General features: G+C 40.4%; 1 protein-coding gene across 7 annotated transcripts in view; it reads left to right on the top strand.

The window, feature by feature from the left end:
* Positions 1-24,313, top strand: part of TENM2 (teneurin transmembrane protein 2) — a 615,717-nt gene that overhangs the window by 545,323 nt on the left and 46,081 nt on the right. For all 7 annotated transcript variants that reach the window (XM_066196982.1, XM_066196981.1, XM_066196980.1 and 4 more), the window contains one exon: positions 15,909-16,055. In XM_066196982.1, coding sequence (XP_066053079.1) covers positions 15,909-16,055 — 147 coding nt within the window. The remainder of the gene's footprint in view (positions 1-15,908; positions 16,056-24,313) is intronic.

The following is a 24,313-nucleotide window of genomic DNA, read 5'->3' as shown; positions in this document are numbered from 1 at the left end:
AGTTGTTCCCCCTGTGCCTCTTCAGCAAAGCAGAGGAGCAGCAGGTATCTCATGGGGCAACCTGAGAGATTCTCAATTATTTCTGTCACTCACTGCACATCATTCACATTTTCACTTCCATCATTCAAACACAGAGAGACTCAAAAGGTAGAAATCTTCCTCACAGGGTGGCATTTTGGAAATACATGTTATGTCATGTTACATTTTCTAACCAAAGCCAAGGAAATGTACTCATCACTTAGATAAATAAATGCTCATCTAGACCAACATCTCTGGGCTTCAGTAAAGGTGTGAGTTCCTGGTAAATAAATACCTGGTAAATAAATTTCTTCCTGAAAATCTGATGCTTCTTATCTATCCCAGCTACATTTGCTATTGAGGTGCTTTGTTGGTTGCCTCATCTTTGCCATCTTTTATTTCACCTCCTAAACTTCTGAATGAAATCTCTTGGCTGTAGAGTCCCCAGATTCCACACTATGTAGACAGCCCTTGCTTGGGATTTCTGGTTCTGGTTTGTAACTTTGCAAATTCCTATACCAAAAACTGAAATACACCAGCTACTTTTGTGGATCAGGGATGAGTAAGCTTTCTAAATAATTTCTGTAGCACTAAGGAATCCAGAACTACAATATGCATCCACTTATTTTTATCATAGCTGAGCAAGGTAGCTGATTATGACTACTTGGAAGGAAGCATTCTGTGTGGAGATTTATGTATAGTGAGAGTGGTTTGTCTTTCAAGGAGTTTAGAAACAGAATTCCTTTTTTTTTTGCAGAATTTACAGGGGGCAGCTGGGGATCTTTTTTGGCTGAAAGGCAAGCTTATTCATGAGGAAGAACTTTCCTGTTTGCATTCTTTTCTGAGGGCTTCCTGGAAATGATTGAAACATGTCACTGCTCAGTGTCAGAACACTTGAGTAGCTTTTTTCTTTCTCTTTTTACAGGATATTTGCGGAACATGACCTTATTTCTTTCCTTTCTAGCCCAAAAAATTTAATGAGTATGTTTTCAGCTAAACTTCCTGCATTTTGTCTGGTACTTCAAAGGTGCACCCAAAAGATACTGGTGAATAGTTTCCCAAACTAAAACCACATTTCTTTTTTCTCCTTTTGGAGGGGCTTTTACATGAGTTATATTGATTTTCTGGCCAATTCTTGAACTCCTAAAAGACCACAAAAAGGGAGGGAGGGCAATCAATCAGGGAGCTGATCTAACTTTTGAAAGGGCAGAGCCGATTATGCTGTACATAGCGGCATTCCCAGAGTCAGACAATCTTCCCCTCTCCTGCAGATAATATTTTCTGTATTATTTTGTACCCCGCGGTGTCAAGCAGAGCTTCAGCAAGTGAGTGAATTACACAGTGTTGCTGGAAACAAAACAACAAAGACATGGGAATGCTTGTGAGAGGTCAGTGGCATGGATTGTATAGAGATAGAAAGGTAGAACTGGATCTTGAGAAATAGACACGTATATCCATATGTATAATATTTACACTTACTAACAAAGAAATACAAAAGAGAACAATACCTGTCCAGCCTTTTGAGACCTGCCGTTCATATTCCCATTAAAGATAATTTTTTTCTTGATCACTTGCATTCTTGCTTATACATTCTCAAGGTATCATTCTTGCATCTTCAGTATCAGTTTCACATAATCTTTCATGCTTGAAGATGCAAATAAAGTCAAATGTGTTTCGCCTGACTGCTGCAAATTCTGTGGAATAATATTTCAGATGCAAAGCTTTGCAAAGGTTTGGGGGTTTTTTTACCAGCTTTTTGCCAATTTAGTATCAAATTAACAGTAGGATGCATTAGAAGTTAGAGACTTGTCTTCCTAAGATATTTAATGCTTTTGAAATTCTCTACTCAATATTTTCTTAGTTTAATGTTGTATTAAAAATATTAATGTCAGAAATAAAAAGGAAAAAAAATGGTTTCTGTAGCACCTCTGAGGTGTCAGTTCAGGATTTTGCTGTGTGATCTATTTAGGGCTTCGGGGGAAAATGAAACTATTGAAAGCCTTCTCTTGAAGCTGTCAGTTCTCTCTTGTGCAGTAACTACTCACTGAGGATGAATACACGCTGATGCTGAATATTGATACATCCTTCTTTCACTAAAAGCCCTTACTTAGACAGTTTTTTTACAGATCTTAAGGAGTGAATATGGGGACTTGTTCAGAGCACAAGTTACGAGGTATCATGAGCCATTTTTATTGAAGAAAGTTTTTACAAAATTTATGTTATCCAGCTCTTTTCTCTTGTTCCTTCTTTCTTTCCATCCCTGTTCTGACCTGCTTATGAAATGCTCAATAGGATAATGATGCTTCTGGAGATTATTCCTGTGTGTAGCCTCAGCCTATTTCATTTTACATATAGCTTTTCTATACATATAAAAAGAAGCAAAGTTTGCTGTCCAACAGAAATCATCATATAATATAATATATCTCATTTACCCAACGAAATTACAAACATAATTTTGGTTACTGAAATGCAAGAGCTGAGTACAAATGTGAGTATTCTTAAAGGCATTTGGGTCTGATGTTTTAGTCCATGTTCATCTCTTCGTGTTGAAAGTGAAAATAATTGGAATAATCCTGAGATCATTACCTGATTTATGGCTTCCAAGAAATCGTGACCAACTGAGTAGGTTTCTACAATTTCCAGCATATTCTACTGTCGTGTTTGCAGTGATGTAGTGTGGATTGACATATTACTGTCCATCTCAGGCTCTCAGTTGTCTTCAAAACACATCCATGCTGGGATAGATGGAGACAAAGCAGTGCTGGTGTCTCATTAATCAGCAGTCCAGAGCCATGCCGCTGAAAGCCAAAGGAAAAGCAGGACATGATATATTAAGGTTGCTGTGTTTGTCATCATCCCCTCTCCATTCACTAACGGGATTAGAGCAGAAAGGATTCATGGCCCAGCTGTTCCCTGAGGATTTTCAACTCTGAGAGCTGACCCTGAGCACTGCACACTTAAACATTTCACTCCAAAAAAGTACCTCTCTTAAACAGTTAAGCAGTTTTCATGGAAAAGTAGCAAGTTTGCTTTCACAAAGGCTTTGCTGTGACACGGATCAAAACATTATCCTTAATGAAAATTTAGGCAGGGGAGATGTGGCTGTCTGCTTATCCACAAAAAGATTTTCTCCCTCTTGCTCTGCTGTGCTTAAAAGATATTTTTACTCCTGCCTTACTGTGCTCAGCCAGCTGTGTGGGCCATGGGTGGTGTCTGACACCTGGGATGGATTTTCCTGTGGTGGCTCTCTGGTTTTTGGGAGCTGGGCAATGAATCCTGCCCACCTCACTGGCACTTCCTCTGTTCCACAGTGCCTCTTGCAAGGCCATGGGTGTCCTGCATTCTGGAACTAGGGAGCCATAATTTTGACAAACAACCATCTAAGTTTATTGCTTTTTTTTCCCGCTGTATTTTAAATTCTGTTTGCAGTTTTTAGCAGTCCGGTGCAAAGCAGGTTGATCAAACTCAGCATCAATAGACTGTAGCCTGCTTTTTAAATGCTGTAAAACAAGATACCATCAAAATAGCTGCAATAAAAGGTTTAGATATTTCTTCTTAAATGTTCTGGCTTGATTAGGGTAGATTGAACTACATGAGCTAATAGCTAATTGTTCATATATTTGAAAAGTATAAACACTTCTAACATCTCAGTATATTTTTATATGAACCCATATAAAGATGAATTTTTTCTCTGTTTAATTATAAAATTTTAGGTGAGTATTTTTTTAGGCAGATGTTGGAAGACTAAAGTTATTCAAGTTATTATTTGAAAAATAAGTAATATTCATAATTCATCTAGACCATATATGTTTTAATTTTCCTTCAAATAGTTTGTCATAGCATTGAGCAACTAAGATGAAGAACCACAGTGCATCAAGGTGCAGTCCCTGTTCTGAAGAGAATTAATAGGGATAATAACTTTGGTATCTAAGAAGTAAATGTAATGGTGTAATTGTGATTAAAACCATTCTTTTTAATTAAAAACTAAATCAGTTTGTAGTGGAAAATATTACTAGGTTGCCAGGTTGTGATTTTAGGTTAGAAGCAATATTAAGAGGACAATTATCCAAAAGCACAAATTAACAACAACAACAAAAAAATCTGTTTAAGAATAGCAATTTTTTGCCTGGATCGTGGTGGTTTATTGATTTTGAAAGTGGTGCTGCTTCAAATACTGTGATTTTCCAATTGTTAGAAATGAAAAGGCATTGCTGAGTTTCTTGTGGAAGGAGCTCCTCAAGAATAGCACTGAAGCTATTTTTGTAAATTCAGCATGTACAAACACAAACCCCTAAATGTCCCAGAAGATGCTGATTCTCCTAAAAAACAAAGCCACATTAGTACAGATGAGAGAACTGGCTTTTTGTTTTAGCCACTGGGAATTCCAGAGAGCAGAACTCAGTCCCTAATGCAGCCCATTGCCATCCACCTTTCAGCACAGTTGAGATATAAACTGATCTGACTACTTTCCATTTCATAAAGCAAAGCAAGGTGTGTGTATGCTGGGTTACAGATCACTTATCTCCCAAACTAAGAATTAGCATTATAGCCTTCAGTCCTACAATGGAAGATAGTGTGCTCAGAATTAAGAAGTTCTGTAAAAAAGGTGTTTCTCTTCCCCTTCTGTATTTTATTTTTAAATTGTAGAATCCCTTGCATTTGGACCGTAAAGGTCCAAATCACTGTAAGCAGGAAGCCATGAATTATTATTTGTTGTTGAAAAAGTGAATGAATTTGTTAAAATGTTTGCAGGTTTTGATTAATCCTTTTTTTATTTTTAAGAGTAGTTATATAACAGGACAGGAAAAGCAGCAGCAATGTGCCGTTTCTTGTTTCAAAAAGCAGTTGAAAAGATGTTTTAGGTTTAAGACAGAAAATCACTGCATAGGACTTCGTTAGGATTCTGAAATGAAGGTTAACATTGCTGCCGTGTGCCGCTGCTCATAGCTGAATCAGGGTGTGGGGAGTAGAGTGACACAGATTTTTAGATACAATTCATCTTTTCATTGGCTTTGGAATAGAGGCAAAACTGCTTTTTTTGTTACTGTCTCCCTTGGATCACTATTAATTGATTCTTTATCATGAAACCAATCCATATATATATCTTCATGGTGTCCTGTGAATGTTTGAAACTTTTTTTTTTCCTCCAAAATAAGTCAAAAATATTGATTTGGAATGGAGAAAGCCTGCCATATTTAGAGAACAGGGTATCAAAGTCAAGGTCACCCTGTTTGTGAAGGCTGAATGGACAGTGGCTGATTTCTCATTGGAATCTTGTTGTGTATTCCAAAACAATTTTGATTGCTTGTATGCTGAGTAAAAAAGTGAATTAAAATCACTCAGACCCACCCTTAATTACAAACAGTAGCTCATCTACTTAATGAAAAGGGTTAATTAGCAATGAAATATCACTCAGAAGACTTTTTGGATACACTGAAATGTCTCCCAAAATTGCTAGTATTTCCATTCCACATAAAAGGTTTTTAAAAATACAATTAAGACTGTGGTTATTACAATCTAATTATATCCCCATTCCTTTCAATCTTTCAATCTTCCATACACAAAGAATATGTTAAGTAAAATCTTTGACCAGTATTTGTGTTTCCAGTTACCACGAAATTCCTAAGATCCTCATTAACTAATTTAAAAGCATCTACTGCATGGAAATTTGAAAGTATGAGATGCTTTGTAAAGGGAAATATTTATTCAGCAGAACTGGGGGAATTTTACATGTGTGCCTTCCTTTGAAGACTGAATATATTTCCTCAACTTTCATAGTTACAGTTTCCCCTACTTATTAAGGATTTTTTGTCAGAATTTCTGAGATTAAACACTGCAGTTGTAAAAATTCCTAGCAAGTTCATATAGTGTTTTTGATTTCTGAAGTGAGCATTCCTATTGATGCTAAATGGGAGATTTAATAAAGTTATTTGCAGGATATCTCCCCAGATCTTTATTTATTTTCTGTATTTTAATGCTTGAGATAAAAGCGTAATGAAATGTGAGGAGGCATGTCACTCAAAAGTGAACAAACAACTGTGAAGTAAAAAGGAAAATGTCAGTTCTCATCAGTATTGCTTCTGAATTTTTGTCCTGTGACTAAAGATTATAGTTTTATTAAAGACAGGGCTACTGCTACTGATCCCTTACTTGAATTAGGAACTTCAGCCCAGCCTAGGAAATAATTACAATTAGTAAGTGGTTTCCTTCAGAATTAGAAGCAGGTGAGCATTCTGGAGAACCCACAAAAAAGTCTTGTGCTGACAGATTTGTACCTTGAGGAGCAAGGCTGTGTCACTGAACTGCAGGAGAGCTTTTCCAGTGAGTGACACCGTTAAAAGGGATTTTTGCAGAAACTTCCTGAGTGCTTACAGCAGTTATTAGAGTAAATTGGATCTGCACTGTGCCTGATTAAGCATATTCCCACAGACGTGTTTACCATGAAAGCCAGAGCTGTCCCCAAGTTCACTTTGCTTGATTGTGAGATCTCACGGGGACAAACTGCATCCAACCTCGGGGAACATTCTGGTGTTGCGAAGTGTTCCCTGGTCAGCTGCACATGAGTGGAACCTGCTGGGAATCCTCCACAGCTCCAGTCCAGGCAGGATTGTCTTGGTGCTGAGCAATGGGAAAGGGCTGCACACTGCTCAGGTTCACATTCGTTCTCTGAACAAATGGTCATTAGCTAAAGGAAAGCCTAATTAATACGTTTCTGACATGCTCCTTGAAACGTGGTGGCAGTTGAGCTATAAGCAATGGACAATGACACCATACCCCATTGAAATTATGGGAAACAGGCAGAGTGGGGTAACCTAAATTATGATTTTATTTGAACACTGAGGTTAAATAATGCTAGCCTTCAGGGCAGTCTCATATTATGGTACCTTTCCCCTGGAACTTTTCTAAGAAAAGTAATAACCTGGATAGAAAAGAAAAATTTCTTTGACAGAAAAAAATCTGTTATGTTTAGAGATACTATGAGATACTCACATTGTATTTTCAGCATTGCAAAGAAAGAGTTAATTACACAAAGCTCTAGCAAGTTGTCTTTTAGATGGCCCTTGCATAGACCATAGATTTTCATCATCATCATCATTATTATTAATATTAATATTATTAATGGAAGTTCTTTTTAACCAATCTCTGTTTCTGCTCTTCCTTGTTCTGTTGGGTTTTTTTAAACTAAAGCAAATATCCTGACAATACAGAGCTCTGTACTTTTTTGCTTAACATGAATCAGTGAATGAAGTTTGTTAATTCAATATACTGATTGTCCTGGTCACACAATCCTATTGCAGCTGAGGCAGAGTGGTCTCCAGATTTCTTGGTTGCATCTCCCATTCCCTTACCTTGTGTTTCTCTTCCTAAGTTATTCTGGAAAACAGTCCCAGTGTAAGAAGTGACAACTTGCCTGCCCCGGGATGGCTTAAAAGCTGTCAAATAGAGGTGCAAGGCAATCAAGTTAAAAGTTTCATTGGTGCTTCTGATGGCTTCTACAGAGAAATGGAAAATAAATGTTCTGCCCAGCAGCAGAAAGACTTAAGTATTCGTTCCAGAGAATTAAGGACACTTCTAGTGAGGCGAGGGGAGGAGCAGAGCCGTCAGTTGCCTGGTAGTAAATATGTTTAATGTAAAGCAAGCAGAGCTTTAAGAGCTCGTTTCTCTTCCAAATTTCTTCCAAGTGCAGATTAAATACTCTTGGCTTTCTTGGGGGTGAGATGGAGAAGATGATCTCCCTTGTAGATCAAAATCACTTTCACAGATTTATTTAGTATATAAATATCAAAGCAACGGGCTATATCTGAAGGATTATGAGGTTTCTTCCTTCACCACATAGACAAATAAGAAAAGGAACAAAAAGAGAACTGTTTTATGTATGCAGGATTTAAACCAGTTCATTTGTGAACACTACATTTTTATTTCTGTAGCTTTTATTAGTTATTTGTGCAGTTAGTAGATAAAAAAATTGGAAAATGGTATGATATTGGTGAAAAATGGTGAGGCTTATGGATGGGATGCAGAACAGTGCCTTGCACTTTAGAATTGAAGGGATGTTTATAAAGTATATTTTACGTACTGAAATATTCATCCTCTATCCTCTATCTGCCAAACAACTCAGCACACACAAATACTCACATAACTCAGAATACACTGCTTATCTATCTTAATTTGTTTTGCATACATTGCCCATGTGCTGGAATACTGCTCCTAGGTCATGAGCATTATTTCATACTTTATATTTGTGTATATTCAAACTCCATAAATTCTAGCCTTAACAAACATGCGAGATATATTTATTTTAATATTCAAATACCCATTATTTTTGCTCAGTTGTAATCATATTTTAATGTCATGAAAATTTAGGATTGCTGCAAGCCAGAAGGCTTATGAGAAAGATTCAGTGCATTGCTATTATTTTTCATTCCAGACTATTCCACAATACTTCATAAAAACTTCTGGTTTTTTTCTCTGGCACTTTCTTTGGGTTTTTCTTTTGGACAATTGGAACTCTGAAGTCCAAACCCATGCAGTGTTGCAGCCTTTAATGGAACTGATGTGATTAATACTTTAAGAAGATCAGCTGCAAAATATAATGCTCGTCTAAATAGTGCTTTTCATCCTGGAGGGATTCCAAAGTTCTGTACCAAATTTGAGGGACAGAACATACTAATCTGCCACACAGTAATAGAGGAAACTGCCTACTTCTGTTAAGGCTCATATTTATTCTTCTGTTAGAGATAACCTGCACACGTACACGGGATCAGCATTTGCATGCCTGAAAGTTAATTGCTAAATTATAAATTCTATGCAGGCATTAATATCTAATGAATAGCAAGCAATTCTATTTTAATAATGCCTCAGAAAACTGGGATTCCCTGCCCTAAAATTATGAAATACAAAGCTCTAAAACCGAAGGGACCATAGATAATTCCGTTTAGAAGGGATGTCAGCAGGTCAACTGGTCCAACCTCTCCTTCAAAGTAAGGTAGTTCTGAGGTCAGACACCAGACTCGGCCCCATAGATTTTAGGGCAGACTCCCTACAACCCCTCTACAGACTGTTGCCTCTCAGTGCCCTTGCTGTGCATCCTCTGCAGTGTATTGAGCTGCATTTGCAGTTTATAGCATCTGCTTGTTCTCACTGCAGCTCCCTACTTGTCTATTCCTCTGTGTGTTCTCGAACCCCATTCCCTCACATTACTGAATTCAAACTGAATTTGAAATACTGATGAAAACTACTATTAAGTAGCACTGGCAGAAGGGGAGCAGTTCTGTTTGGTCATTCTAAATGCTAACTTAGCTTACTGGGCATTTTGATTGACTTAAACTCCTCAATTTGGTGAAGTTTTTTTGTATGTTAAAGGAATTATGGTCAAAGAAATGCGATTAGCATTTGGAGAAAGGTGCGTAACACATGATTTTTATTTTTTATCTTATGTGAAGGTTCTCATCTAAGGAGGAAAGGAATTCATTCCTCCTCTATGCAATATGGGGAGGATTTGTGAAGTGGAAAAGGTATTTGAAGCTAATTACTGAACTGAGAATGTCTTCCTACAAAAATCCTAAATTGCATTAAGTCTAGATTACATTGTAATTAGGTTAGATATTCTTTCGAACGTGAATTCAGTGTTTTGCTTGTTGCCCTTCAATTGACTGAATTTATACATCCTGTCTGAACGGTCACTTTATCATTACGCTGCCACAAAACTATTTAAATAGATGTTATTTTAGAGATAAATTCAGCTTGAGAAGGCTTCTTTCTCAGAAAGGATATTACATATTACAAAGGATGATGCCAGTGCTTGTATGTGATATCAGAAACGTTAATACAATAAAAGATTATGGTTGTGGTAGTAGTTTTATGAATGCAATTTCACCTGGAATTATATTCTAAATGGATTTTGTTACAGTAAGATTAATTTGAAAGACCCAGCTATCTTAAACACAAATTTTACTGGATCTTTTATGTATCTTTTTATTGGGTATATGAATAGGAGTTGGATATGAGTCTTGTTTGAAAAGAATACACTGTGTAACTCAAATGTGCTTGTAGAGTCAAATTTTAGCTCCTGCTCAGAATTTGAGCAAATAACCTGCTTGGCCTCTGGAAGGAACTGTGCGGCTCTGCTGCAGCAGTTTCTTAACTTATATTTCACATAACTTCTATGCTCACGCTGGTGCTCAACCGGAACTCATCACCTGATCATGGGGCACAGCATTGGGTTCTGCGCAGAAGGAGAGGTGTCTTTGTGCTCACATTAACAATTTTGGGGTGCAGGGAGAACTCTGCCTGGCTGTCACACAGCACCTGAACTTCAGCATTGCAGAGGCTTCTCATTCTGATGACTGACCTTCCCATAGGGCCGCCTCCCTTCCTTCTGGAAACCATCTTTGCCATGTATAAGGAGCCCAGATTCTGGGCTCATTTGAAGCTCTGTATGCATGCTCAACATTATGATGTAAACATTTGATTATCGATCTCTTTGGTTTCCTCAGGTCTCAGGACAGCGTAGCACAAACTGCCCCTCTTTTCCCTGCCCAGCTGTTGGCAGCTTGGAGGGGGGCACACCAAAAGCTGGTGACAAAGAGCTCTGTTGGTTGTGCACAAAAGGGAGACCTCAAGGGTGTCTCCCCCCAAGTCACAGAAGCCTCTCTGCTTCAGTCATTTAACATGAAGTTGAATAACATGGAATGTTCTGGGAGCAATCCTGTTTACAAGGCATGAAAGCTCTTGCACCCTGGGGTTTTCTTCAATCTCAAATTTTTGTGACCTATATTGCACCATGAGCTCCCCTCTCTTTTTGTTAGTGTCTATGTGTCTCTGTATCTTTTTTTTATTATTTTTTTCTTGAGAAAGATGCAAGTTATTTTACTTGAGACTAATTTTTCATACCAGCAATTCACTTTTGTGTGATCTTTACTTCTCTTCTAAACAGCATATGTTTTTTCTCCTATTTCTCTGCTTTGTTTGGAGAATTGGATGTTCCCCGAGTTCCTGCCCTTATGTGCAAAAGACTAGAATTGCAGAGCTAGATAGTAGACAGAATTTAGGGGGAAATTCTGTTATCACAGGATCACTAGGTTGGAAGAGACCTTCAAGATCGTCAAGTCCAACCTATGCCCTCGCATCTCAACTAAACCATAGCACGTATTACAACATACATATCCCAGGCATTTTTAAGAAATCTTACTTAAAACTCCTAATTGTTTGTTGTTGCAGCAGCCCTCTTATCAGAAGATAAAAAAGAAGAAGCAAAGCAGCTAGTCAAGCCAGTCAGAGCATGCTGGTGACAAACACTTGACTGCCACAGAGAAGCTCCTGCTCTCCCTGAGCCCTCTCTGGAGAGCAGGAGTTCTGCTGTGGTACGTGAGCAGTGACACTGGGCTTTGTGCTGCACTGAGAGCCTGGGTTCATTCTCAGCAATTTGTCAATCAGTGTCACTGGCCTGCTTCAGAGCCCTGGGCTGGAGCCTCTGCATGGCTCCAGCCTGTTCTGGAACTGTCGAAACTCACTCACAGGGGCCTCACCTCTCACTCAACCAACACTCTATTTCATTGACATGTGTTTTGTTCCGTGTTTGGGGTTTATTTCAGTTGAAGTATTACTCTGTAGAAAATGACTCGTGCATGTGCCTACCATAACACTGTGTCATTTTTATTTGTATGCCCTTTCTTTGGCTTTAACTAAGCCCTGCAGGCTTTGGAATTGAAGGATTAAAAAATAACAATAGCAAATAAAAAGCATAATTTTATTTTCAATGTTGCTAGGTACCTCATTCTATGTACCTCATTTATTATTTTGCTAGATAGCTGTAGGCATACCAAGCAGCTCACGGAAGGAATGAACAGGAAATATGAAAACAGTGATTATCCTCTAAAATCCAAATTAAACAGGCTATTGTCATTACTGCTTTTATGTCATTTCTCTAAATTCTTTAGGTGCCATCATATCCCAGACTACTTTTATTTGCTGCAGTTCTGTAATTAACAGCTGTAATGAGGAGGATTGAAATGCAATTTAAATGTTCCCCTTGAAACTCGTGTGCATCGTGTGAGTGAGGAAACACTGTGCTGTACAACATACTCTTCACTGCAGGGCTTCTTCCCCACAGGACCACCTGGTCCAGCCTCAGCTGAAGTCACTGGAAAGGCTCCAGTGACTGCCAGCAGGCTTTGGATCAGGATGTGTGAAATGAGGTCATGTGGAAAGATAAACATGAAATATCATATTCCAGACTCTAGCTGTGCACATGCGCACTAAATGGGGAGAGCTGCTGGGAACCCACTCTGCTGGAAGATGCTGCTTGGAGAATAAATGGCTGATGGCATAGGATTAGAAGGACTTGAAAGACACAAGCTCTTGATTTACTTCTATTTTTCCATGTACAAACTGAGCAGAGGCTAAAAGCATAATGCTTTTTTCTAAGTGGTTCTGAGATACCACTTAGATTTCTTTTTCCCCTTCATTTCTCCTATTCTCTTTTTTTCTTTTAATTATACTAAGAGGCTGCCTCTTTCATCAGAGATCGGAAACTTTAAAAAGGGCAAGGTTTCTCTAACTTCTCTTTCCCTGGCTGCCCTTTCCCTTCCTTTTTTTTTTTTTTTTTTTTTTTTTTTCAGAAAGATTTGCCCCACCATAAATGGGAGTTCTGATGATTCTGACTGAAACCACAAATTGACTGGGCAGACTTTATGTTTTAATTTACTTAAAATGTTCGTTTTGGAGTGTAAAGTAGCTTATGCAATGGAAAATCTATATATGTGTGGGAAGCTGGACATGTGTACTTGTGTACCTAAAGTTTGAGAATACCAGAGTAAAAAGGAACTCTGTGCAGAATTTATCCAAAATGGGATTAGAATTCTTGATGTACTGCCTAGATACTGGAAATTAATTTGGCAAGTTAAAAAATTAACTAATGCCCTTACAATTTCATCTCAGAATAATTTCACTGTAGATGAAACCTGGGAGTATTCTCTTGTAAATATATCCAGCACCCTCCATTTTTGAACCAAGCACGGTCCATATTACGGTTTTTGCTTTCATAGTGATTCTGACTCTGATATCTCTCATATGCTCATTACAGATTCTTCATGCAACATTGGAAAATGCTCTGAGATCTTTCTTGCTGTTTTAATTGTGAATTACTATGTACCTGTAATGCTCCCAATTTCCAATTCCACAGGCAAGCTGGAGATAGAGAGGGAGGCTGCATTAGTGTTTCACCTCTAGCAGCAGCTAGAAAAGTGTGAGACACTCGAACTGCTGTTGCCTGTACTCTGCCTGTTCTGTGAATAAATAGGTTGTCAATCTAGCACTTTAAGCAAGCACTTTCTTCTTTTTTAACCTTGCTTCTTGACATTTTCCATTAAGCATACTGTAATGGAAAAGATGAGGAGAATTTCTCTACACACCAGGAATAGCAACCTGTCTGCTTAGCACGAAGGGCCCTTTTCTGTGCGGTGACTGAGAGCTTCATCCCACGCTGGATTGCTTCTTGAGATGAGATGCTGATAGCCCTTGCCTGTGTTCCTGTGGCTGCCTGGCTCTGGGAGAATTCCCCAGCCAGCCAGGAGGCAGCACACTGCTGAGTGTGGTTACAGAATGAAGGCAGGCTCTGCCGAAGCACTGAGCCCTGGGTGTGCTTCCTGCAGTGAGCCTGGCCAGCAAAGGCCATCTGTCCAGCTGTGCCACTGGGCCTTGGTTGAGGCTCTGAAGGCTCCTCAAGCTGGCACTCTGTCACCTTGTTCACTCTCCTTGATGGCCACCAAGCCCATGAGATATGTGGAAATCCTGTGTGTGCAGATGATGTTCATCAGTAATAATCGCTGCTCACATGCACCGGTAGGAAGATTTAAATTGAGATAGTCAGTGCAATTCCTAAATGCAAGCCTTTTTTAGAAGAAAACTGTTATTACTATGTCATAATGGAGCTCTGTTTTCTGGTTGGTCTAACAGACTAGAATGCTATATGGATACTTGCTTGAAGAAAGGCAAAACCAGAAATCCATATATGCACATAGGCATCTATGGAGATATAACCATGCAAAATACCTAATTAATTGTCCATTACTTAAGGCTGTTTCAAAGCTAATTCATCATTAACTTAATAGATCTTTTAAGGAAGACGTTGCTGTCCAAGCACTTGGATCCTATTGTAGTGTAGTGCTGTTCATTCCCTTCCTTCTGGTATTTATGCTGCTCAAACACCAGGTCTGTCTTTGGAAGGCTGCAGTTAAATGAGCTCTGTGGAGGTAGCATCGTGTTTCCTAGCAACACCATGTCTGTGGCAGTGATGCTGCCTTCCCTCTCTTCTCTAAACGCAAAGTCATGTCCATTAATCCCCAGCTGCACTTAAAACTTTTCAGGGATTTTGCTAGCTCCCTACTGTTCATGTTTTCATCTTGCTCATACGCTGCAAGGCAAACTGCTTCAGTGATTTAATTCTCATCGGTGCCTTGGTATAAAACCAACCGCATGGGTATATTCACAATTACTGTTTGTTTTTCATTTAAAACAAATAATTTGTCCTACAGCGTGATGCCTCCCTTCAGACATTATCATTTTGGTCGTTCAAACAACCTGACAAATGAAAGAGATAAACTAAATGTCTTGAAAATCTATTACCTGTGCTGCAAAAGTAACAGAATTGTGAAGTGATTTTTTTAAAGCTAAGATATGTAGTGGCAAAATAACCCTAAATTTAAGTGAAAGGGGCTTTTTTTCTTTTAACACATTACAACATTGAAATAAAACTTGTAGGGCTTGTTTCTATCTTCTGACAGCTTTCTGTAACATGAACTGAATGGTCTTTGACCTGTTGTGCTACCAGCTGTGTGAGTTCCAGGGATGTCACTTTGTTGTGTGGGAAACTCCTGCAGCATTGTGATAATGAGTCTGGGGTCAGAGAAACTGCTCTCTGACTTCACCTGGCTACACCAAGACAGCTGGGAGGAGCGGGAAGAGACAAACTCAGAGCTGTGGCTTTCTGAACAGGTTTATAAAAGCAGAAAACTATTGACACAGCCTTCTCCTTCTGCTCAGACTCATGAAGAGGTGCTGTGAGGTTGGCTGCAGGCCTCAAGTCTTCTGTCACCCCACAGACAAATACTCATGTTTGTGTGGATTGGGGGTTGATGGATTTGGTTGTATGTACCAAGGCTGCAGTTTGGCTTTCTTACCTTTTTTCATAATGAATATTCAGTAAGATACAGTAGTGTCTCCTGAGACTCATTTAATTCCAGGAAAAAGGAGTCGAGGTATTCTATCACCTATGGACATTTGTTAGAACATGTAAGCAGCTTAGCTAATTAATATTTTTGTTCCTAATTTGGCTCATGCTATACAAGAAGTCATGTCATATTTGTAGTCAATTCAAAACATGCATCTTTGGGGGGATCTTTTGGTCTCTTCTAGTATGTTTTGCAGAAAGTGTAAGATGTGACACCAAAATATAAGCAAACTTAGTGTTAAATAGGCAGGTATTCTGAAATTAACATCAACGAAAGGAAAATATTTTCAAAAGCATTTATTTAAACTTTGCATTTAGACACGTTCTGGAGAATGATGCAACACTCAGTACAAAAAGTCCTCTGAGCATTGACGAGCTTGTTGAAGATGTTCTCCCTCATTTGTACACACGCATAGCGGGGAAAATAAGAGACAGATCTTCTGTCAGCAGACTGCCATTTCTAGCAACTCAAGGTGTGGACTTTTAGAGGGTTCTTAGAACGTGTTACAGTAGCTAGATCCGCATTTCTCCAGGGCGTCCCCTTCCCTTCCCGAGCGCTCCTGCCCGCGGCAGGACCGAGCCTTTTTGTCTGCACAGTAAGCGGCCGGAGCGCAGCGGGGTGGCGGTGCCCGGGGCTCACCCTGTCCCTTTGTCCTCGCAGATGGCTGTCCGGACCTGTGCAACGGCAACGGGAGGTGCACGCTGGGCCAGAACAGCTGGCAGTGCGTCTGCCAGAGCGGCTGGAGGGGCCCGGGATGCAGCGTGGCCATGGAGACCGCCTGCGCCGACAACAAGGACAACGAGGGAGGTGAGCGGGCGCTGGGGGCCGCGGTGCGGAGCGGGCGGAGCGCCGCACACGCCGCCCCGAGGGCACCGTCCTGCGCGGGGGCTGTGCCGGCCGCTGCTGGCGGGTGTCACGGTTCTCTCCGGCAAAGGACACGCGGGGAGCCTGCGGGAGGCTGGCTGCCAGCCCGGCCCGCGGTGGGGAGCGGAGCTGCCTTCTGCGGGCTCCCGGGGCACCGCGGGGCCAGGGGAGCTCCCCGTGCCCGGGTGTCCCCTCGGAGCAGCCGAGAGAGCCGCCGTGCTGGCCTTGTCCTGTCCGTGCCGGGGCCGTGCTCCGCTCTGCACAGGCTCTTAGGGTGTCCTTGCTGTCCCACAGCGCCTGCCAGCCTGTCCCCTGCCGTCCCTTGCTGTCCCACAGCCCCTGCCAGCCTGTCCCCTGCCGTCCCTTGCTGTCCCACAGCCCCTGCCAGCCTGTCCCCTGCCGTCCCTTGCTGTCCCACAGCGCCTGCCAGCCTGTCCCCTGCCGTCCCTTGCTGTCCCGCAGCCCCTGCCAGCCTGTCCCCTGCCGTCCCTTGCTGTCCCACAGCCCCTGCCAGCCTGTCCCCTGCCGTCCCTTGCTGTCCCACAGCCCCTGCCATGCCGTCCCTCGCTGTCCCACCGCACAGTTCAGGTGCCAGGCTCTGCGGGGCTGCCTGGGGTGTGCTCAATGGGCGTGTAGGGTAAGGGGCTGACATCCCTGCTCTATTTTCCCTGCCCTTCATCAGGCAAGTCCCTATTAAATATAGGATGTGACCTGTGTTTCCCTTCAGAGATGTGTTTCTGGGTTTGTAGAGCCTTGCATGGTGGCCTGAAAGCCGTTCTGAGATGTTTGCTTTTTGAACAAGATCGGTTAGTTTGCTCCTTCAATTAAAGGAACTTACTCCTTTCAATATAATGTCTTTAGTAAGTCACATGGATTCTTTTTCTGCTCTGTGCTATAAACCAACATCAGACACAGCTTTTTTCCTCGAGACTCCTTCCCTTTTCTTCGGCCAATAATTAATCGAAAGAAAACATTCGCTGTTTGTTGATTAATAAATATTTTATAAATGTATTTCCTAAAACTGCAAAGCAACATTGAAGCTTTATCAAGGATAAAATTATCATTAGGCTGAGTGCTTTACTTTTATGTAAGATTTAAGGATTTAGAAACTCGGAGTCCCAAACTGAGGAACAAGTGTGTTTGAGTTTGATTACGTGATATTAACTACACCCGAATATCCTCAACTAGTTTTAATTTGTAAATCCTATGTTAGTTCCTTGGTTTCACAAACTCAGTGTTTACAAATGCGTTTTAGAAGTTCTAAAGCTAATTCAGTTTCAGAGAACTAGAACTTGCTTTTTAACTGTTACTGAATTGTAAAGGGCAGAATCTAACTGCCAGACCACATTAAGTGGTATTTAAGTATACAATAAAACCCACTAAACTCGTGTTAATATTCGGTGTAAGAAACAAAAAAATTAAATGTTTAGGTTTGCAGGTTTTACATGCTTTGATGATTATAAAGGGAAATTTGAAAATGGATGTATTATTAGAATTTTCTCAAAGAAAGGAAAAAGGTTGGAAATATTATTAGAAAAACTAGAATAAGAGGTTTATTTATCTATCCAGGACATTATTTTGCACTTTTAAAACAGACAGGCAAGCAGGGGAAAAAATGACCATTGACACTACTCAGCTGCTCATCCTAATGAAAAATTGTAGAAGTATAAAACATATTCAAGGAAGGCAAACAGGACCTCATCAGAGGCAAAGAATACAGAGAGAATTGCCATACAACAGATACATAATATTATGAATTAATAATTAATGCAGAATTGTATATTTCATTATCATGGAAGTCGCATGGATTTTGGCTTACCATAGTAAAGCACCTAGAAGAAAATTAGTTGCTCTAGCTGAAGGATGGAAAGGTTTAGGGGAGAACTCTTCAGATGTTCTCAGTGTTTGCATTTTAAGTAATTTTTTTTTTCCAGAGACTGGAGAGGTTAGTGGTCATTGATTCCTGTAAGTGTAAATAGTTTGAAAATCCAAGCTTGATCCAAGATCCAAACAACCTGAGAAGTCCTTTTGACCCCCATGTTTTCACATGGGGTGTTTTTGATAAAGGCGGAAATTAATCTCTTGTCATTTGACCCTTTGCTCAGCACTTAATTCAATGATCATTCCTGCTCTTAATAGCCTCATCCTTATTAACTCCCATAGAATGTTTGTATAAGGGAGCTCAGGTGCTGTTCAACACCTGTTCAGCTGCTGTTTCTCCACAAGCATTTCTCCATCCAGGCATTCCTGAAAAACCAGAGGCACTCTGAGCTTTTATGTTTCCTATACACAGCTCCCCACAGGCTGTGCCACTGCAGCACTCTCAGTCTCTCTCGTGCCTTGGTGGTTTGTGCTGCTGCAATTTGCTCAATCGTAATTTGGGGTTCAGGTTTCTCTGAGATGTCATGGGGTCCTGTCCCATGTGCACTGTGAGGGCAGAGGCATTGTCCTGAACACCAGTTTGGCAAATTCACAAGAACTACAACAAAACTCTAAAATGAATATAACGTTAATCACTTAATGATTAATATCTCAGAATGCAGTCCTGCCTTTGCCTAAGATGTGCTGCTCTGTACATGTCTGCTTCACTACACACCTGGCCAGGAATCTGTGCTCTGACCTCTGTGTTTCTAGGGGAGTTTGCAGGAATGGAGAGGCTGGAAGGGGTGTGTGTTCTGTGCTTCAACCTGCACCTCTATGTAATTGTGACTCTGTATATAAAGGAACAGATAAAATTAAGTTTTCTCATTAGACAAAGCTGAAAAGTGTACTATGGGAATCAGTATTAAGATCCAGCTATTTACCAGAACCCCAAGTTTCACATAAAATGCAAGTTTATTGGAAGTTAAAGAAATTGCCTCTCCTCCCCGTCACTCGTTTCATTTGAAACTCAGCTGAGTTTATTTGCAGCAAAGTGTTGAACTCATTTGCTGCTCCATTACCAACATTGCTCTTGTTAACATAAGCAAGTAGTTCTGGGCTAGTACAGAACACACAAGCTGTTCTTCTGGAAGGCAGTAGGGTAGCTAAAAATACTGCTTTTTTTGCCTAAATGAAGTCTCCTCTGGACAGCTGAGCCTCCTTCCTTTCTGTCCATCTCTGCGTGTTGTTAAAATACAATTCCTTCAGCATGTCACTGAAAGGGAGCTATCATTTCCTGTCTTCTGTGGCAGCAGATTTAACATCTTTTGGAGCTTTTTCCCTGTTCAGCCATTCTTATTGCAGTTGTATCTCACAATCAGATTCAAAGGCCTTGGGCCAAGTCTTCATTTTATGGATGTCAAGGAGAGCATTGCCACTGACTCCAGAGGGTTTCCCATTTGTCCTGCTTTGTCTTATTATCTGCCACAATGCAAACTCCATACCATAGTTCAAAAAGCGAAAAATGAAAGATTATACTTAATATTTTCTTTCCATTTTAGATTAATGTCCTTTCGTTGGTTTATCCCTAGAAGAGGCAGATGAGTCCCCCTCTCTTTTAGACTTACAAATCTTCATTTTAAATGAGATGTCAGTGTGGATTACTGGCACAAATAAAATGTGATTCCAGAGCTGCGAGAGGAGGGAGCTGCTTTCTCCTCTTAGGGCTGTTCAGGGTGAATGATCTGAGGTAACACTGGAAAATTCACCTGCTTTTGTCCTTACCATTACACGTCAATCAAGATATGGGCTTAACTTGGTCTTTATCCTGAAAGTGCCAAGGTTTGGAAGGGCTTGGAGCAACCTGGGCTAGCGGAAGGTGTCCCTGCCCATGGCCAGGGGGTGGGACTGGATGAGCTTCAAGGTCCTTTCCAACCCAAACCAGCCAGTGATTCTATGATTCATAATGAATTTGTTTAGGGTTACTGTGGTGCATAGGCTACTTTGCTGAAAAAACTTGGAAATCTCTTATTTATCTTTTGGGGGGTTCTTTTGTTGGGGTGGGTGTTTGTTGTTTTTTTGGGGGGGGTTGTTTTTGGTGGTTTTTTTTCATTTCTTAGTGAGGAAAAAGCCTATCTGAAAAGTAAGGGGATTCTGGCATTGACTCACTTTTAAGATCAGTCTAAATTGGAAAGTGCTTCTGTTTTGCGACCATGTTTGGATTACATAATTTGCACACTGTGGCTGCTTTTAAAGCTAATATCTTCCCTTAATCAGTCCCTCAGTAATCTAATCATTATTAAGCATCTTTTGGAGGGATTAGAAATAGCTTTATTTTAAGACCTGTAATTGTGATTACAATATAAAATCCCCCTAATAGACACGTATAGCCCATTTAATTCACCGTGGCTTTTTTTTAGGAAATGAAGGCATTACTGATGGTATTTTGAGGAATGGGAGAGGATATGCTACTTTTTACATTCCTGTTCCTTTTGATATATTGCATAAGGAAGTCACTGCTGTGGCTGTTTATACCCATCATTTTGAAATAACTACTTTATAATAATTTGCTCGTTCCTAAATAGAAAAATGTTTTTAGTATCTCAAAGCAGTCTCCTTAAATTACGTATGTTTAACTGAATTTCACTTTAGACTTTGCAGAGCCTCCGACTGCATCAGACAATGGGATACACAGAAACTCAGATGCTTTTCCTAAAGTATAGTTTCATTAAATGTCGGATGCAGTTAATATCCATCACATTTGAGGAATCTTTCTTCTGAGTGTCTTGGGATAATTTGGGAGAGAGATTTAAGAATCCTGTCCTCTGCAGAGGCAGCCTTGGCACAAGCCCATATTGCCCACTGGCATTGCTCTTTCTAGGCTTTTCCTTCTTTCTCTCTTCTCCCACCTTTTGCATCTGTTCAAATTTACTCATTTTTGTAGCTTTTATTGGCAAGATGGTTAAATTATGTCATCTCAGAGAAAGAAAAAGAAGAAATAAGCAAAATTTTGCTAAATTTTGATCAGGTGGGAGAGGACAGGTACAGACAGGTTTAAGAATATTTTTAAAAAGCTTAAATGCAATCACTGCTTCTGTCACCTCCCAGATCGCATTTCTCCTCACAATGTAATTATCTGGACTAAAATTGGTAGGAGAAGGAAAGGAAGCAATCCATAGCAGTATAGAATACTAAGCCAAATAGAAATGAGGAATTTATTATTTGTTATGCAAAGTGGCACATTCTGTTTAAAATACATTTTAATTTCTTTTCCACTTGGCTTTCCAGAGAGAGGTGTGCATCTCTCAGAAGGCAAATTTTGCCCTTCAGTTTGATACTTTATATCTTTAACCCCACCAGGAAGTAAAGTTGGTGGCAATTCTGTTTGGCACAATAGATTAAAGATAATGAATTAGAGAAAGCCAACTATCTGCTCCAGTAGGAAATCTCTTCAAATCACAAGAAAAATGCATTTCTAGTGAAGTTCACTGTCAGGACGGTGCACTTGACTGATTGAAAGGCTGTTTATTTGAGTTGTCTTAGAAAACTCATCTCTGAAATTAGACAGAAGGAAAATAGAAAGAAAAAAGAAGTGTCTTCCTGCAATAAACATTTAGGAAAAATTGCTTTTAGAAAATTACAAATCCTGTGACTTGATACAGCATCAGGCTCGTGACATTTAAGATAATACAAGTATTTCACAGCACAAAAGCAAATCATGTAATTTAGCTTGCCTCAACAAGCATTGCCTCAGCGGGGGTCTCTAATTCAGCACAGACAAAAGATTTTATGAAGTTCTCAATATAAATACCCAGAATACTCTTGGCACAGAAAATACCTTCCCAGAGCCTGTACAATAGTCAGTTGTGGAACATTAAATGCAATCAGGAGCTGAAATCTGTAATGGATGGGGGCCAGAGAGAGTCACGTGGGCTCAGGTATAAAATCTGTATCAAAAGTAGGCACTCAAAGTTTGACAGGAGCTAATGAGTGTGCTTGTATGTGATTGTGTTACAGCTTCATGTCAGCCTCTAATCGCCTTTACACACATTAGCCGGCTTATCCTTCCCCATCCCTCATGGGATGTACTGCAATAACTCACTCTCACAGCTGGGGAGAAGTGAAAGCAAGAAGCTCAGAGCCTGCAGATTCCATGGTTTGAAAAGGCACCAGCATCCCTATAGGTGTCCGTGTACACTGGAGCTGGGCAAACTTTTTTTTTTTTCAGGGTTGTTCTCACCTTGCAGCCCTTTGGGTCAGCCTGGCTCTGAGCAAGGAGTGGTTTGGAGCTTGAGCATCAATTATCCCCAGGTTCTGAAGGACCCCAAGCTGGAGCTGCTCCTGCAGTAGGTTCCTGCAGCTGGGGCTCTCAGGAATGAGGCTTTTCCTGCCTGCCAGAGCTTCGGGCAGCACAGGGATCCTGAGTGGGCCAGGGAAGTGGGGCTGCTGCTTCACCACTCTCCTCTTCAGGGTGCCTCCTTGGGGAGGGTTTTGGGTATTCGAAGGCACAACCAATCTCCAGGTTCATTCTACTTTACCACAACTTGGGATTTACAATCCAGCTTGTCCTGAAAGGCAGTCTGGGTTACAGAAATACTCTGTTGTGCTCACAGTTAGATACAAAAGGCAGTGTTATAATGAATGTCCAGATAGTTTACAGAGGATCTTCACAGGACTGGAGCAGGAATAGAAGCATTTTCTTTCTTGTTAGCACCAGGAACTTCTGAGGAATTATTTTGAGTGATACATGCCAATATAGATAACAGTAATTAGCTCAAGCTACAAAAGTGTGAAAATTTGGGTTAAATATTAGATAAACTTCTTGGTAATAAGATGTGCTGGGCTGTGGCATAGCCTGCCTGTGAAAGCAGTTTTGCATGCAGTTTTAGAGCTCAATTAATATATTTCTGTGTTGGCAGAGAAGGCCTACTCTTTTGATAATCTGATAGAGCATCTCTAATTCTTTCACCTTGGGTATATTAATACTGCACATAATTAAAATCGGTTCATGATAAATTAACTAATTTGCCCTTAGAGTGATCAAAGACCCTTTCGCCCTCAGGGTTCTTAGTAGCTGCTGTTCCCACCCCCCACCCCCACCCCACCCCCCCACCTCCATTTTAATCATCAGTGTGAAATGTTTATTGGAAGAAGAAAAATTTCCAGGAATTAGGCTCTGAAAGTCCCCAGCTCCTGCAGCTAGTGAAGTGTAAGGATGCCCTCTGCTGAGCGTGGGCTCAGGAGTTTTGGGTTGGGAACAGAATTGTCCCTCACTGGGTATGGAAAGCACTGGTTCAGCAAAATGGATGTCAGGTCCAAGTTCACTCATTCTGATGTGCATCGTGAATTGAACCTGAAGCACAACCGGCAGGTATTTGAAGAAGTGCGGAAACTATAGGTAGTTTACTAATTGAGATTTAAAACCCCCAATAGCTCAAGCATCAACTTTCTGCAGAATGGTGAAGCACCTTTCTCATTCTGCGATCCAGTAACCTGGACATGGTGAGAAATATATTCAGTGGCACTGGAACACTGATGCTGAGAGATTCTAAATACATTAGAACAGTAATGTGCTAAAATAGATCACTGTTCCTCCTAAGAGCCTTTTTAGTCCTTCTAATGATGGTCAAGAGGAACACAATCATAAGGCAGTCATAAATAGGGCATGCATGAGTAGGTTAAACTACTTTCAGGTATTTCTTTGAAGTCTTCTCTATGCTGTGTACTGAAGTCTGCCAAAAAGCTTGTGGAACAGTTCGCAGAAAGTTGAGAAATGTGTGGATCCATTAGCCAAGTGAACTCTTCAAGAGGGATACCATGTCACTTGCTTCATTTCTGAAAAGATTTAGGAATTCAGAAAAACCACGAAGAGCAATGGAGAGCTAATCCTGTGCTGCCAGTTTAAATCAGATCAAAATTTCCTATTTCTTTCATCTCAGTTAAGGCCAAGTCAGGACTTGTGTTGGTGTCAAATTGTTGGAGGAGGTTCAGCACCATCTTCGTTCCCTCTCCAGTCTCCTCCCTTTAGCATGCAGAGAGGTCATCAGAGAGGTCACTGCCCACTTGGAACTCAGCTGTGTGCAATGAAAAGCAGCAATATTTTGGTGAGGCGAGTGGTGAGGGTTTGTCATTGAATTAACCATATAAATAATTCAGAATACCTGAGGAAATCTGGAGGATGACAAGCTCTGAAATGTATATTAAAACCCAAAGTACTGAATTCTAATTAAAATTTATGCTAATAGCAGATTTTTTTTTTTACAGAAGGTACTTCTTTTCTGGCTCTGGTTTTAATCAGCTGAGTCTAACGCAAATAAATGATTCTGTAACAATTTACTTCA

This window comes from Chamaea fasciata, unplaced genomic scaffold (assembly GCF_029207755.1).
Source record: "Chamaea fasciata isolate MVZ Bird 193981 ecotype frontalis unplaced genomic scaffold, bChaFas1.0.hap1 SCAF_15, whole genome shotgun sequence".
Classification (NCBI taxonomy): domain Eukaryota; kingdom Metazoa; phylum Chordata; class Aves; order Passeriformes; family Sylviidae; genus Chamaea; species Chamaea fasciata.
This window is presented reverse-complemented; position numbering and strand designations above follow the sequence as displayed.